The following is a 16,826-nucleotide window of genomic DNA, read 5'->3' on the forward strand; positions in this document are numbered from 1 at the left end:
AATCTGATTCCCCCGAAATTGCCTAACTTGTGAACATACTTATAAACCATGGTTTAATTTCTTAGGAACATAGGAAACTGCATCATACTGATTCAGAGCACTGGTCAACCTATTGTCTTCTCTGACTGGCCATGGGTCTCTGGGGTTTCGCACTTGGATCTCTTCCAGTCTTACCTGGAGATCCTTGGGATTGAACTTGGGACATTCTGCATGCAAATGAAATACTCTGCCACTGAGCCACACACATGAGGTCATGATCTGCATTCTTCATGATTTGTGTCAGTGCCCGTGTTATATGAAATCCTGACTGATCCCGAAGGCAGATAGAAGGGGAAAGAGCAAAGTTTTTGGGATCTGGCTCTGTCCCTAGTGGTCTTGGCATGGGGGTTTCAGACTGAGGTGCCCAGGATTATTTTGGCCCCTGGGCTCAAGGCAGGGACCTAGTTCTGGTACATGTTGGTAACTACTCAGTACTGCCTTTTCTTTAGTTTGTGGTTAGATGAATGTTGATAACCATTGCTGACTGGTTCCTTTTTGTATTTTATTTTAAGGAGCCTAAAATCTTGCAATTCCTTCCATTCTAGATTGAATACAAATTTTGCAATGGGTCTGATAAAGAGTGTGTATCTCCCACTGGAAAAAGCAACAAGAAGGAGACTTTGAAGGTACGTATAGTTTAGATGTGTGGAAAAGAATATTTATTCTATTTGTGTGGGAAGCTGTTGCTCGAGAGACTTGAACCTCTTTCTCTTTAGCCCATAGGCCACGTCTCTGGAGTATCACAGCAAGGCCAGAATTCTTTTCTTCTTCTTTTTAACACTGCTCTTTCTTCCCTGTGGATTAGTTTGCTTTTATTTTATTTTTTTACATTTTTTATTTATTGAATTTATATGCCGTCCTATACCTGGGGTTCTCAGGTTGGTTCACAGAATAAAATCAAGATATAAAGCCACAAAATACATAATAAAAACAACAACCCAATAGGCTCCCCAAAAAAAACACATTTTAAAAGGGGATAGAATGTAATTAATTCAAATTACAACTTTGCCGTGCATGAGGTAGCTCTTTTCTTCAGCTATATTTTCCAGAAGAATCTTACCAATAATAGGATAATTTTAATCCTTTCTTTGAGCTGTCAGTGGTCTCCAGTCAATGTCACACATGGGCTTTATTAACACTACAACTGGCGACAACTGTGGAGGTACAAGTTCCCAGTGAAACAACAATGCAAAACCAGTTTACTTATAACCTCCATCCCTTCCTTATATGCTCAACCTGCCCTTGTAGGTCACTGTGTTCTGCAGGAGCATTTCTCCTTAAAGTCCCAGAAACATTAGAAGCCCCGCTCTACAGGCACTTGGAGCAGGGCTTTCATTGTGGCTGCCCTTGTTCCCTGGAACAGCATTCCTGTTGAGATACAACAAGCACCCACAGAAACAATGGAAATCATGCTTGCTTTGACGAGCTTTTCCAGCTGAATGAAAATCCTCTGCCTTTCAGTATTCATTTTGTATTGATTTTAAACTTGTTTTCAGTTGTTGTTCTTCTGCTGCTTTCAAAACTATTTTATCTGGTTTTTATATGTGTGTAAATCATACACACATATATGAGACACGTGTAAGCAAAAGTGATCCATAAATTAATACTTACAGAAAAATAAACAAAACCTGGAGAATTCTGAAGCTGGGTGTGAAAGTGAATTGCTTTCCTATGGTCCTCAGTAAGGCTTGATATGCCCAATACCTGGACTCCTTAATTAAAATCAATGGAAGTGGCTGTGAAGGATTCACATTCTGCCCTGTTGCCAGAATATAACTGGCTCATGGTTACTCATTCAGCTCCATGGCCAAGTAGGGTTTTGAGTCTTTGTCTCCCAGGTCCTCATCTGACCCTCTGTAAGCACTATGTTGCGCTGCCTCCTTGAGTAAAAAGGATTGTTCCAAGCAGCTGTGGAACCGCATTAAGTAAGAGGCCAAAATCAATAGCAATTTTACCAGATAATAAAGCACTTGCTGTCCCAGCCACTGTTTCACTCCCTACAATGCGAGTTGTTTCTCTAAATGAATGCCATGGTCTCATCTTCTCTCCTCAGTTTTTCACCCACTTTCTTTTTTGCTAGCATAGGAGAAAGAAGAAAACTGTGTTCATGAGTGTTTTCACCCCTCTTTCCCCCATCTCTGTAACAGGTACAGAAGAAGAATTACAGGCAGGAAAAGAAAAGGGCGACCAAGCAACTCTTCAGTGCTTTGAAAGATCCCAGTGTGGTCATTATGGCAGATTGGCTGAAGGTAATTTAGTATAAAGCATCATTTTAAGAAGATCCAGCTACTCTTAGGGCTGTTCAATCATAATCCATCAGCTGCCTTCTCTCTCAAGGTTGCTTGCTGCTTACAAATATTCCTGTTTGGAGAATAAAACCTGATGACTCAAATACTATATTTTTTGATCCAAAACTTATATATGTCAAAATGAGCAATAAAATTTAGACTAGGGAAGCAAGGGAAATGGTTAGGAAGACAGATAGCCTGACTGTTGGCTCACCAAGGACTTCCTTTCATTCAGAATGCCTTCCATATTAGTTAAGTGCCCTTTTCTGGTGGTGGTATGGGGGGGGAGACTTTTGTTGTTGTTGTTTAGTCGTTTAGTCGTGTCCGACTCTTCGTGACCCCATGGACCAGAGAACGCCAGGCACCTCTGTCCTCCACTGCCTCCCGCAGTTTGGTCAAACTCATGCTGGTAACCTCGAAAACACTATCCAACCATCTCGTCCTCTGCCGTCCCCTTCTCCTTGTGCCCTCCATCTTTCCCAGCATCAGGGTCTTCTCCAGGGAGTCTTCTCTTCTCATGAGGTGGCCAAAGTACTGGAGCCTCAGCTTCACAATCTGTCCTTCCAGTGAGCACTCAGGGTTGATTTCCTTCAGTATGGAGAGGTTTGATCTTCTTGCAGTCCATGGGACTCTCAAGAGTCTCCTCCAGCACCATAATTCAAAAGGGGGGAGACTAATTTTCTGAAAATCATTACAATGTTAATTCTGACATTTATGGAAATGCATTCTTTAGGCAGAAAATTGAGGAATGATAGATATTTTAAAGCGGAAAATGAAAGAGCTCTCTCTTCATGCTCTCAGGTCAACAGTCCATCCAGCCCAACAAGTCTAAACACTACAGGCAGAAGTATCTCTTCAGCCTTGCTAACCAACCTCCCTTTATTTGGAGATGCCAAAGGCTGAACTGGTGGCCTTGTGTATTTATATAAAGCTGGGATTGCCAATGGGGCATGTGTATATGTTCCCACAGAGGTCTTCTCTGGTGCTAAATGAGTCTGAAATTAGCCTCAAAAGAAGCATAGGGCAGGTTGTCATGCGTGTGTGAGACGCTCACCACAGTTTCTCCTGTTTGCAGATATGCCCATAGGCTCAGAAAGGTTGGTGACCTTTGATATAAGCCACACGTTCTTCTTGTTGAAACTTCTAATCATTTCCTTTAAATTACAGCTTCCCACTAATTACGCCATCACTCTGCATTCTTGCAGGACCAAACCCTTATATAACAACGCAGTCATGAAGTCACCTTCTGATCTCTGGTGATCAGATCTATTACTGGCAGCCATTTTCTGAAGTTCTTACTGACACTGGCTTCCATTAGCCATAGTTAATGGTACACTTTAAATGTGCCTTTCTGATCTGTTTGTCCCCTCCCTGCTAGCACGTGGAGGAAATATACTTTGATCTCAGAACCAAACAACGTATCCATAAGATACGTGAAAGAGAAATGGGCTCCTCTGGTTGTTTGAGGTTTTCTGCAACCTTTCTAGGGAGCCACTAAAACACTAGCTAGGCTGCAGTGGTGGTGGTGGTGGGAAGTAGGAGGAGAAGATTCCCCCCCCCCCTTGAAACCCTGGAAATGTAAAAAATTAAGTGACTTCAGCATGCATTGCCCTTTTGGATGTAAGAGGCTATAGTCTCTCCAGGGAAATGCTGCATAAATGTCTTGGGGTCTTGGGGTAAAAGCAAAATTGCACCCTCTTAATGAGCTGCTTATGGGAAACGGGCTTAGGGCTTGCTGATCAGAAGGTCGGCAGTTTGAATCCCCGCAACAGGGTGAGCTCCCTTTGCTTGGTCCCTGCTCCTGCCAACCTAGCAGTTTGAAAGCACGTCAAAGTGCAAGTAGATAAATAGGTACCGCTCCGGCGGGAAGGTAAACGGCGTTTCTGTGCACTGCTCTGGTTTCACCAGTAACGGCTGCTTAGTGAAAACCAGTGCTTTTCTTTGCAGGCAGCTTCCCCTGGGAGTTTTGCTTCAGCCCCAAGTTACTTCATGAGAAGTCATACAGCATGAGAAGCCACTGGGGAGACTAGAGCCCCCTTTCAGTATGGCTGCTTTGTTTCTGACTCTATTAAACAAGAATATTTCACTGGATAGGGGCTATCTAAAACTGCTTTGCTGGATAGTGACTTGGCTTGAGTAGAGAGGTGAATAATTCCTCCTAACTCCTCCTCCCTCTCCCCCCCTCAGATTCGTGGGACTCTGAAAAGCTGGACCAAGTTGTGGTGTGTGCTGAAACCCGGAGTCCTGCTGATCTACAAAACACCAAAGGTCGGGCAGTGGGTGGGGACCATCTTGCTTCATTCCTGTGAGCTGATTGAGAGACCCTCCAAAAAGGACGGCTTCTGTTTCAAACTTTTTCACCCGCTGGATCAGTCCATTTGGGCTGTGAAGGTAAGTGCAAGGCCTGAACTTGGCAACAAATGTTGAGCTTCCTTGAGGAGAAAACAGCAGGCCCCAAGCAGGCTCGGGAGTAGCTCTGGCAGCTATCGGGGATCTGAATATTGAAGAATTTGTTGCTGGGAATTTATTGTGGGGAAGGGAAACCTCAGTAAAATCAAGAGAGATTTCAGCAGAATTCTCTTTTTGGGAGCATTCCTCATGATAGATCATGAGGGAAACTTCAGGGCCAGAGGACAAATATAACTCTCCAGGCTTCTGTTTAAGGCCCTCGGGATCCTTTCTAAGCTATGCCCTCTATGCCGCTGCTCTGCACTTTCTTTGAGTGCTTTTGGTAGGCTGAAATGTGTCCTTAACCTGTGCTTGTTGCCTTCAAGGAGGTGGGAGGAGGTAGGTAGGTAGGGGGTCAATTCTCCACATGCAAAGTGATATTTCCTTCCATGCTGCATCTGTCCTGGGCTAACTAGGTTGGAACCTCTAAGGGGACACAATATTGAGCATTGTATTTATATGCCTCTAGTACAATAGAGCCTTGAACTTTTTGTGGGCCTCTGGGCCCAGTGAAGATATTACTGCCTGAAGATCTTACAACTTCTATTTATAAATAATCCAAGCAACGTTGTCAAGAAATGACGCTCTTTCCCTGAGACATAAATAAATAGCATTTGCCGCCAGCTGTGATGAATGAGACTGGCTCCTCACCACCTTCTGACACGTTCAGAGATTATTAACATCTGCTTTGAGGGAACAGTGCTTAACCACACTTGAATCTGGTCCATTCCTAAAAGTAGCAAGTCTGCAGACTGACAGCTAAGATACTGTGAGGAACATTTTCAGTCTAAATTAATGCAGTGCTGATTGCTCCATCGCAAGAGACTATAAATGGGGCCATATTTATGCTTGGAGAGCTGATATCATTTTTCATGCTGGCATTAGAAATATATGTCAAAAATGGAACCACAGACATCCAGGTAAATGTCTCATAGCTGGCCACTCAGAACAGACCCATTCTTGTTTGGAAATGAAACATTCTGTTCCTTCCTTCCTTCCTTCCTTCCTTCCTTCCTTCCTTCCTTCCTTTCTTTCTTTCTTTCTTTCTTTCTTTCTTTCTTTCTTTCTTTCTTTCCATTACATTCTAACATGCCAAAGTGCTCTGAAGTAAAAAGATTGTGTTTTGGAAGGCAAAACAAAAATTCCATGCAAGGTAATAGCTTTTCATAGGATCAGCCAAAAATCATGAAGGGTTGTATTCAAGTTAGAAACATAGGAATCTGCCTTTTAGCAAGTCGGACAAATTTTCTGTCTAACTCAGTGTAGTCAACTCTGACTGGCAGCAGCTCTCTGGGATTTCAGAGGGGGAGATTTCCCATCCCTACCTAGAGATGCCAGAGATTTAACCTGGGGCCTTCTGTGTGCAAAGCAGATGCTGCAACACCGAGCTTTGCCCCTCTTCTTGATCCTGCTTGTTATGTCAAAAAAACAACAACCACTACATAAAAAGGAGGGAGGTGCAGAGAAAGATGCCTTCCACAATGGAAACCCCCCAACATGCATTTTGTAATGGTTATCTGTGAATTCTGCCTACAATGCAAAAAATATTGGTCAAATTAGCTGATAGTCGCTTCAATTCAATTGGGGCCTTTAAAATATTGAAACACAATGTGTGTTGTAATTAATCCTAATAATGAACTTGAAACACCAAGTTGTTCACTTGCAAATATTTATCTCATGGGAAAATGTTGGCAGTCGTTAGAAACCTCTCTCTTTTTTTTTGTCACAAAGGGTCTTGCTCTGATGTTTGCATTATCGCCTTTTAAATTGTACCCATGAACAAATCGGTCTGCTTTTGACCTCCTTAATAAAGCATTAGACCTGGGTACCTTAAGCCTGCCTCCTTCCAGGTGAACCATCAGTGATGTCATAACACAGGGGTAGGCAACCTAAGGCCCAGGGGCCGGATCCGGCCCAATCGCCTTCTCAATCCGGTCCGCGGACGGTCTGGGAATCAGCGTGTTTTTACATGAGTAGAATGTGTCCTTTTATTTAAAATGCATCTCTGGGTTATTTGTGGGGCATAGGAATTCATTCATTCGCCCCCCCCCCAAAAAAAATATAGTCCAGCCCACCCCACCACATGGTCTGAGGGACGCTGGACCACCCCACGGCTGAAAAAGGTTGCTGACCCCTGTCATAACATAACCAAATCCGATGTGTCACTATTCCACCTCTAGTTTTCACATGGCAAGCTGAAAGTGTTCCCGCTCTGAAAATTGCATACTTCCTGAAAATTTGTCACCTCAGAGAGAAGACCTGACAACTTTCCTTTTTTGTGACATGTCTGTCTGTCTCAAGAGACAATGGAATGCCCCTTCAGGGGTGAAGTCAAACTGCTGCGTTAGCAGCACCAAAGTGACCTCCCCGGGGCGCAAGCCTGGGCAGTGTGTTTGTAGGTCCTGGGCTGCTGGACAAGACCCACCTCTCAGCCTTACTTATGTGGTCCAAAGGAAATCAGAGCAATATGTTTGGCATTAGCTTGACCATAGGAGGTAATGCAGTGTGTATGATTAGCAAGCTTCCAGTCTAATGACTCCTTATGTGAAACCTTTGATGGGGCTGTATCGCGAGAGAACTTCACCAGCTTTGAGGTTCAGTACTGAGACTCAATTTTTCTCATCAGGGATGGTCTTTTGAGCTACATGTCATAGCTTGGCTCTGACATGAACACTTTAAAGTGAGAGCAGTTTGGGACATCCTTTTAAAATGCTCTTTTAAAGGGTGTTGATCATTTAATCCTAAACTTGTTTACTCAGGAAGAAAATGAGTTAGTTAACTCAGTCAAGTGTGCAAGAATTGCTTGACCAGTGAAAATCAGGGAGTTTCTTCAGCTTTCTTACAGAAGCCAAGCTGCCTAATGGAATACTTCAAATTCCAGATATGTTGAATATTGAGAAGCTTTTAAAGGTTCATATGGAATGTGTATCAACAGTTAGCATCACAGGTGGCCAAACATGGACTGTAGGATTTATTTATTCATTGCAGTTTTGCATAAGAAGAGAATATGTATTGCAGTTTTTTAGATTTTGCTCCTGAGAACCAGAAAAGTGGGAAATAAAATAAGAGGCTACCACTGATCATGTTGATCTAGAGATGATCTGACAATTTGAACTGCTGAAGCAACACATTTTCTGACCTAGTTTTTAATACCTAAAAATCTGTCAGGGAATGAGTACATTTATTTACTTGCCCTCCCTGGAAGAGGCCAGGCTAAGACATCTTTTCTCTTTTGCAAGATGGGCTTGTGAATGAAACTGAAGCTATTGCTATGGAGACATAATAGACAAAATGAGCAGAGCTGGGAATCTCATCATTCAGCTTAGCAGATCTCAATGCTGCGGCTGACATTAATATGAACTGGCAGTACTTCTAGTGCCCTTTTCCCTTTTGCTAGTTTTAATCTGAAAGCTGGGCTTTGGGGAAACACTTGATGCATTCTGGATATGAATGGTTTTGGGCTTTTTTATATAAGAGATATGTGGGGGAGGAATCGTGCTAATGTTTTTAGTTGGAGTAAGGGTTAGAGTCACTTCTTTATAACACCAAAGTGTTTTAAATTATCTGTCAACTAAAAGAACAATTGAGTAGCATCTGATGAGCCAGGAGCTTATGTGAGAGACGTCCCAGTCACGGCAAAGCTATGAAATAGTCACTTTCATTCAGACAACTCTGTTTGCATGCTGACCTGTCTTTTGATATTGTCAGGGTGGAAGATTGAGATTCCCCCCATGACAGAAGGGCAGTTTCCAAAGCTACTGAGAGATCTGGCTTCCCCCTTCTCCCTCTCCCTCTTTCTCTCTGTCTCTCACACACACTTACATTCACTTGCACCCTATACTTATTCTAAAGATCTCAGAGTGGTGTACATTAGGTTATTCCCCTTTTGTCACTTGAAAAGACTTGGGGGGAGAGTGACCTAAAAACAGAAAATTAAAAAACAAGCAAATATATAGAAATAAAAAAACAATCTTAGGAGGTGAGTTACCCTGAGTCACACCAAGGGTGTGTCCTAGTTGACAGAGGGCATTCCTCTGTTTGGAGAGTCTCTGTTGTGAAGACCAAAACTCCTAGCAAGGGAGAGCAGGGGGACCTTTAAGGTGCCTATCAACAGTTACCACCAGAATAGCTGTTTGAGTAGGCACACAAGCCACCTGGTCACCACTATGCTGAGATGTATTGTGTTTTTATTTAAGTTATAGTGATTGCTTCTAAATTTGCATCTGTATGTATAAGTTACTTTATGCAAATCTGTGACTTTGGGCAATGTGTCAGAGGCCACCTTCGTAGACACCCAAATCTTCCCAGTTACCTTTATCACAGACCTTCCATGAATTGAAGGGCATTTTTCAGAAGTGGAGAGCCTTTCTATATTCATGGAGTTTCCCACTGGGATTCAGAACTCTATTCTTCGAGGCATCTATTTTAGACATAGCTAAATGCACTGCTCTGGTTTGCCAGAAGAGGCTTAGTCATGCTGGTCACATGACCCAGAAGCTGTTTGCGGAAAAACGCCGGCTCCCTTAGCCAGTAAATCGAGATGAGAGCCGCAACCCCAGAGTCGTACGTGACTGGACTTAATGGTCAGGGGTCCCTTTACCTTTAAATGCATTTTGGAGTTTGCTCTATCCCAGAAATGGAGGGTGGTTGCATACTTTTCATTTGTTTCATTTAATTAAAAGCAGAGAATATAAACTGAAATGATATGGGAAAATGATAAAATACGTTTCTCCTCTTTTCATGCATCGCTCTAGGGTCCAAAGGGAGAGAATGTAGGCTCAATCACACAGCCTCTTCCAAGCAGCTACTTGATCTTCAGGGCAGCTTCCGAATCAGATGGTAAGTTTTTGACCTTTTCTCTATGTCTACGTGCTATTCATTCTCTTCCAATTAACCAATACAGATCTTTCTGGGCAAGCAGATATGCTCGACCCCTTATGATTCATGCATTGGGCTTCATGTAATTCATGTCATGCGCTCTCTGGGGAAACCACCTTTAATCCAGTGGAAATGAGTGCAAAATTTTCAAGGGTAAAAAAGACTTTAAGGTGTTGTTGTTTTTCTTTGTCATTACCACGCTAAACCTTTGCAATGGGAGGAATTGCAGAACACTTAGTATTGATGTTCCACATCCCACTTTGTTCCCCTCCCCCAGACAGCTACAATATATAATTAGGTTTTTTTGTGGGGGGGGGAGCCCATATTTCAGTTTCTGGTCAGATGCAGGCAGCTCATGGAAGAGAGATGAAACCCAACCGGTCCCTCAGGCTTTTGCGGCAGTTTAATAGTTTCAATGACTGTCTATCAATCCATGCCATAAAAGCGATTATCTTCTTAAAGATCAATTTAACTTGACATTTCATTAACGTAGTTACAAAATGTGCAGGGTAAAGTAATACAGTCATTCTGTTGCTGGGGAGGGATAGCATAGAGTTCTTGTCTAAGAACCGTCATCCCAGCTGGGGAAAAAGAGGTGTGCATAAGAACAGTTTCCTTTTGGCTTCTGTGGACTGGATTGACCTATCTTGTTTACAATAGCCTTTGGGCTTCTCTAACCTTTACTTGCAATGAGTTTCATGCAATCAGCCTTATGTACTCAAACTGCAACCTGCTCCTTTGGGTCCTCATTTAGACCTCTATCCTTGAAAACTGCATCTTGATGATGATTGAAATTACTGGTAAAATACTAACTGTGCTGAGTATTGTTGGTTTATCCTATATAGTCTCAATTTTAAAATTATATATCTTTTTTTTGGGGGGGGGGTTATGGGATGCTCTGATTTATCCATTTACCACGTTTGTACCTTGTCCTTCCTCCAAAGTGCTCAGGAAAGCTAGGGCCAAGCCAGGCTTGAAGTCAAATGTGTCTTTGCATTTAGTGTGCATGTTTTCACATGTAATTAGCAGCTGAAGGGGGGGGGATGATAACCACTGGAATCCCAGCATCTGGGTAAATTAACCCTTTCCTTCCCCTGCTGCAGTCCTGACCCAATTTTTTCCTCTGATGCCCTTATTTACATAGGGAAGAAATCCCCCATTGGGGCCAGTCAAAGGATTTCCTCTCAATGCAAATAGCAGCTTCAGAGGAGAAGGGTGGGTGGGTGACTTATTGCCCATTATAACAGTGCAATACTGTGCATGCTTTATCAGAAGTGAGTCCCATTTGTTCTATGGGTTGCACTCCCAGATGAGTGTGCATACGAGGGCAACTCCAGTTTGCTTTCAAGAGTTTGAACTCAGGTTGCCTTATTCTAGAGCCATACCACATAAAGAAAATGCTAACCCAGGTTCACTGAGGAGGGAATCGTGAGAGGCCAAACTTTGTTAATCTAAAACCATATTGGTCTTCAGCCAATATTTTGCATATAACATTCACTGATTACTAACACTTACTATTTGTTGTTCCTTTGGCATTTTGGTGGGAATTGAGTTGCCCTGGGTGAATATGGTGTGGCCTACAGCTGTGCTTTTCAATGACTGTTTTATCGAAATGCCTCAAACAAACGGGCTGAACCAACCATTATGTATGTTATAGTGTAGGCACTAGCCAAATAAGAGCCCATAGTAATTAGTCAGCTCCCTGGGCAGACGTAAATTTTCCTCTAGCAGGTGCCATTTATTCTAATTCTTGTGCTGGATCTGCTGGTGGTATGATCTAAATTCTCTGGTGGAGTGCTTAAGCAGCAGTCTTAAGGAATTGGTCTAGCGGGGAGAGGAGGACAAAGGGAAGAAATACTTCCTCCCCTTCATTTCCCCTCTCTACACCAATGGCAGCAGCACCAACCCCAGAGAGTGTGGGAAGATCTACCTGGGCTACCCACCTGGCTGCTTCACTGGTCTGTTGCTTGCGCCACTGGCCTGCCTTCTTTCCTCCACCCCTGTCTGCCCACCTTTCCACTCGCTCACTCTGCTTCACAGGAGTGCTTGTTTGTCAGCATGAAGATGGACAAGGGAAAATGCAGTATATAGAGAAAAATCAAGATATATACACCCTCTTCAGGACAGCCATTTGAATGTGCAAAGGGGAAAGCAGGGCAAGAACTTGGGGAAGTTTCCTCTTTTGAAATCAAATGTGGCCATGTTTGATTTTGTTGGCAGCTGGCCGTTTACCTGTATATTTAATTTAATAGCACGCGGGCGCTGTTCCCAATTGGCTGAACAACACATCTCGCACCCATATCCTGGGTGCCCCGCAAGATTAAGTGCAGGGTTGCCACCTCTCTGGTTGGTTCCAGTATCAGCTGTTCCAGGGCACACAATTTTGCCTCTTTCTCATGACTGGAAGGCATATGTAGCCAGTCTGTGTGAAGGTAGTTGAAATCACTCATTACTACAATGTCTCTTTTTTCGGATTGTTCCTTGATTTCATTCTTCATCTCAAGATCTCCCTGAAGATTTTGATCAGGGGGGTGGTATAACACGTCTCCTAAATTAATGCTGGGGCCTGTTATTGCAACCAATGATGCTTCTGTGGAGGAATCTGTCCCTTTTGGAATTGCTGGACTCAATGCTCTTTATTGTACAGAGTGACACCACCTCCAGTATGTCCTTTTCTGCCCTTCCTATAGAGTTTCTGTCCAGAAATAACCTTGGTGGTTATGTATGGTGTTATGTACTGAAGTTCTCACCCTGGGCCAGCAGGGGATACTGCAGATAGTTATGCAAATGAAGGATTGAAAGTGACGTTCATTGATTGGATGGATACTGTAGATAGTTATGCAAATGAAGGATCGAAAGTGACGTTCAGTGATTGGATAGTTTTAGAAAGTTGTTACAGCAACGTGGTACTGGAGCTCTATATAAGCAGGCTGACTGAGCCCTTCAGTTGAGTTCTGCCCTGGCCTGTGAATAAACAAGAGCTGTTTGAAGAATCGCTGTGTCGTCTGATATGTTCACCCACAACTTAACACTGGCGATGAGGATGGGATAGATGGACATCTGAGCACAGCCAGATGCAGCCACCCTCTGAACTGAGCTGAATCACTGAGTGAAATCACTGAACAGAACCAATTCAGAGCTGACTGTTCTGGCTAGAGCACAGTGTTCCATCCATCGCCCTCTACACTGGCATCAGAATCATGGCTTCACTTGTGCCTCTACCACCATTTGTGCCAGGCTCTGAATCATGGGACTCCTACCTTGCTCGGTTCGACTGCTACCTCCAAGCCAACGAGCTGACGCAAGTATCACAGGAGCATAAGCGGGACCTATTCCTCAGCCTCTGTGGGCCTGAGGTGTTCGAGATGGCCAGAGCATTGGTTGCGCCTGTAGCAGTCCAGGCAACACCGTGGGACACGATCCAAGAGAAGCTCCACAACCACTACGCACCAAAGCCGTCCAAGATTGCTGCCCGCGACTACTGTTTTATCCCCAATGCTTTTTAAATACCTGTATGAAGCTGGTGCCGGCTCGCCAGAGCTGCTTCATCACACTGGCCATGTGACCCGGAAGTGTCTCCGGACAGCGCTGGCCCCCGGCCTCTTAAGTGAGATGGGCGCACAACCCTAGAGTCGGACACGACTGGCCTGTACGGGCAGGGGTACCTTTACCTTTTCCTTTATGAAGCTGTTGTGAGCCATCATTAAGAGATATGGGTCTAGGTGCCATCAGTACGTTGCTCACATGGATCTCTTCAGTGAATATTTCAGATATCTTGACAGAGCAGTAGTGAGGGGAAGAGGACACGTAATAAAGTCTTGTGCTGCCTGCTCCTGTGCAGCTCTCTTTCATTACGTTAGTGTTATGTGATTATCCAACTTGAAAGGTATCAAAATCACTCTTCTGTGACTTCTTTCATCGGGTTCCAGCATCATTGCTTTGGTTTATTTTGCTGGCAAATCTGAAGGATATGGCTCAGTGTGGGTTCCAGTGGAGGAGGTGGTGTTGTAGTTGGCGGCCTCCAGTTTTTAGTTTTAATCCTTCAGTTCAGCAGATGTAGTTGATTCTAAAAGCACAGCACCACCTGTAGGACACAAGGGAGTATTGCCCTACATTGATTTACCCTTTATCTGTTGAAGTCAGTTTTTTAGAGCAAGTGTTTCACAATATGATGGTTGGAGGAACACTTCCAACCAGAAAGCCAATGCAAGAAGGTGCATAAGACAACGCAGTCCATGGTCTAAATGCAGGGCCTTAAGTCCAGTAGCTGAACCACTTGTCTTGATACTGCATACCTGTAAAACCTGGCAAGTTTAAAAATAGGATATGGACAAATAAAAATTCACATACTTCTGCAGTCTTTAAATATTGTCTCTTTATCCATCCATTCCCCCTTTTACTCTCCTAAATGCACTCGCCCATACTGACTCATATATTAATGCCTACTAGCTTTGATATAAACCCACAATTTATGTGGGGGTTATGTTCCAGGGATTGCACTTGAGACCAAAATTGCATATAGTCAAAGCACATTGGGTTCAGTGGTGGGTGGGGTTGCCAAAGTCATTTTTCCCAGAACCCTGCCCCCTTTCTACTACTTACTTACTTATCATGTGCATAAAGCTGAATGTGCACAAATTAAATGTGTGTAAGTTGTGGGCTTACTCTATTGGAAACATCCCTTGCTCTCTTCACTGCCTCCTTCCAAGTGTAGCAGTTAACAGAAGCCCCTCCTTAGGCTGAAAACCCCAGGTTTATTCTTTCTTCTTTGGAAGGGCAAGGACCCAAAAGCTTCCGCTTATAGTGGACCTCTTTACCTGTTTAAGTGTCCTTGCAGATGGTCTGTCGGTTGAGTATCCTGATTTGTTTGCACAAAATTTACAGGGAGACTATATGGCATTCATTCCATTTTGTCTGCACCAAGATTATATGCCCAGCGTTGTCATTATCCCTGCTTTCCAGTACATTGCCCATCGCTTTTCTTACCACAAAAATGACAAGCTTTATATGTAAGCTGTTTAGTTGCACGGGAGTGACAATCCACTGAACCACACAGACTATATTTGCCTATATATGGTTGAATCATGCCTCACAAACAGCAGGTTTGGAAGCCATTTTGATGGGTGACAGTTTATAAAAGTGAGGAAAGCCTAATCAAAGTTACAACCCACTCTATGCCACCTACTGGGGGAGAGGAAGAGAGATGGGGTGAGTCTGTCTGTGCTGTCTGGTTTAGATCCAGAAAGTGTCTCCACATTGGCAGGTGTCCCAGATGTTATCCTCCAAATATAGCCTCATGGACAGGAACTGGTTGCTGCAAGTCTGAGAGTACAGTACAAGTTTCTGGGAGAGAAAATTATGCTTGCTATTGAGGGAAGGCACTCATTTGGAACCGAGAGAGGCCCTCTTCCATTCTGGAGTTGCCTTTCGAAGGGAGGACATAGGGGAGTTTTGCAGTACAATATGAAAATCAGTATTTCACCACCGTCTGTCTTACGCTTTTTGAGCTGTTTGGTCCTATATGCAGAACCATTTGTTTCCTGTTAATAATGATGCCCTTTGGTGTTATTTTCTTTACTTGATGACATTTTATTTTTAACCCTAGCATTTGCTTGATTGAGCAGGCTGAAGGTTTTATAGATTTCTTTTATTAAAAAAAAACAACCTGAAATAATTCCTGGGAGACTATTTCTACAACTGAAGCATTATGTATCCAATTATATGCCACCAGGTTTAAGGAGCTTTTCAGAATGAACGTCACTTTATCACTAGTGAAACTGGAAACCAATTGCACGTACTTGCCTTGTAGCTCTTGCACCAGTGAGGAAGTAGGATAGGCTCAAGCACTAATCTTTGTTTGCCTGCATAGGAAGATTCCCCCAAAGCAAATGCCAGGGTATCAGTCACTATTAGCAATGCTTTTTCATAAAGGTTTTTTCGACACTAGCTTAGGGGGGGAAATGCTACATGGTACACTTTAAATGTACCACTCTTGAGAGTACATAAGGAATAGAATAGGTGAGAAGCCTCACAATTTGTCTTACGTTTCAGGGTTCCTGGGCCGCTTAAATCCATTTGATTTAGCAAAATGTATATGAGGACTTTGCTCAGAAATTGCCACACGTTCTCACAGAGGGTACTATGAAGTGAGGAGCAGGCTTTCCTAAGTGGGGAAGATGGGGGTAGAAAACTAAGTGGAAATGGAAGAAAACCATAAATGGGGAAACACAGATTTTATTGTCCTTGTAAAAGCAGTGCCATAATAAATGTGTCAGTATTTTGAGGTACTGGACAGTGATTTGCTGAATGAAACTGATGTGGCAACTCCTCTGGCAGCTACTTGGATCATGTTACTTTGCACAGCTTGAGTATTTTAATATTTAGTATCCATTACAGTGTAAAACTGTGAGAATCTCAGTAATTTGAGTGGCATGTAAACCACAAATACCAAGACCGGAAATGATGTATAGATTTAAAATGCACTCTATACGTGATCTGCCTATTGTTGTTTTCGATGAGGGTAAACTTTTAGGGACAAATTGTATCCTGAAATATTTCATATTTGGGCCATCACCTGGAGGATGTAAAAAGCTATTAATATTGAAGAGAGGAACTGAGTATCAAATGGTAACACTTATTCTGCAGCCATCAAGTCTCATTGCTTTCAGGACATTTGAAATCTTTGCTGTGTACTGTATCCGTTGTCTCTCTCGATATGGATTAAATGTCTGGATACACAAAATGGGAAGCAGTCAAGGGAGCATTCTGCATTTTCCTATTTGACCTCTGTGTTTGTGTTTTTATAGGCCGGTGTTGGTTGGATGCTCTGGAACTGGCCTTGCGCTGCTCAAGCCTCTTCAGGCTCAGTGCATCCAAGCAAGGGAAAGATGGAGAGTTGAATTGCTCGGCTGATTCTTCGCATGCTGGCCTGTACAACCTACTGCACACGGCTACCATCTCGGATCAGGAACTTTTTCAGTAAGGATGTACACACTTACTGCATATATTCTGAAGTTCTGTAGTGGTTCCTGCAGTTGAGAGTACGTTTCATGCATCTGCTTTAATCCCTTCTAAGTGGTAGCAGTGAGTAAAAAACCCATTTTGTAATGAGAGCATCCTTTCACTTGAACTAGGACAACGTCAGGATGGCAAAGGTGTCTGCCTCTGAACATG

The 16,826-nt window shown here is 43.2% G+C and overlaps 1 protein-coding gene across 2 annotated transcripts in view; it reads left to right on the forward strand.

The window, feature by feature from the left end:
- Positions 1-16,826, forward strand: part of OSBPL5 (oxysterol binding protein like 5) — a 129,115-nt gene that overhangs the window by 87,442 nt on the left and 24,847 nt on the right. For both annotated transcript variants that reach the window (XM_083718226.1, XM_083718225.1), the window contains exons 4-8: positions 585-665; positions 2,187-2,288; positions 4,515-4,718; positions 9,530-9,614; positions 16,460-16,631. In XM_083718226.1, the coding sequence (XP_083574352.1) occupies positions 585-665; positions 2,187-2,288; positions 4,515-4,718; positions 9,530-9,614; positions 16,460-16,631 (644 nt within the window). The remainder of the gene's footprint in view (positions 1-584; positions 666-2,186; positions 2,289-4,514; positions 4,719-9,529; positions 9,615-16,459; positions 16,632-16,826) is intronic.

The sequence above is a fragment of the Podarcis gaigeae genome (assembly GCF_964106915.1).
Source record: "Podarcis gaigeae genome assembly, chromosome: 1".
Classification (NCBI taxonomy): domain Eukaryota; kingdom Metazoa; phylum Chordata; class Lepidosauria; order Squamata; family Lacertidae; genus Podarcis; species Podarcis gaigeae.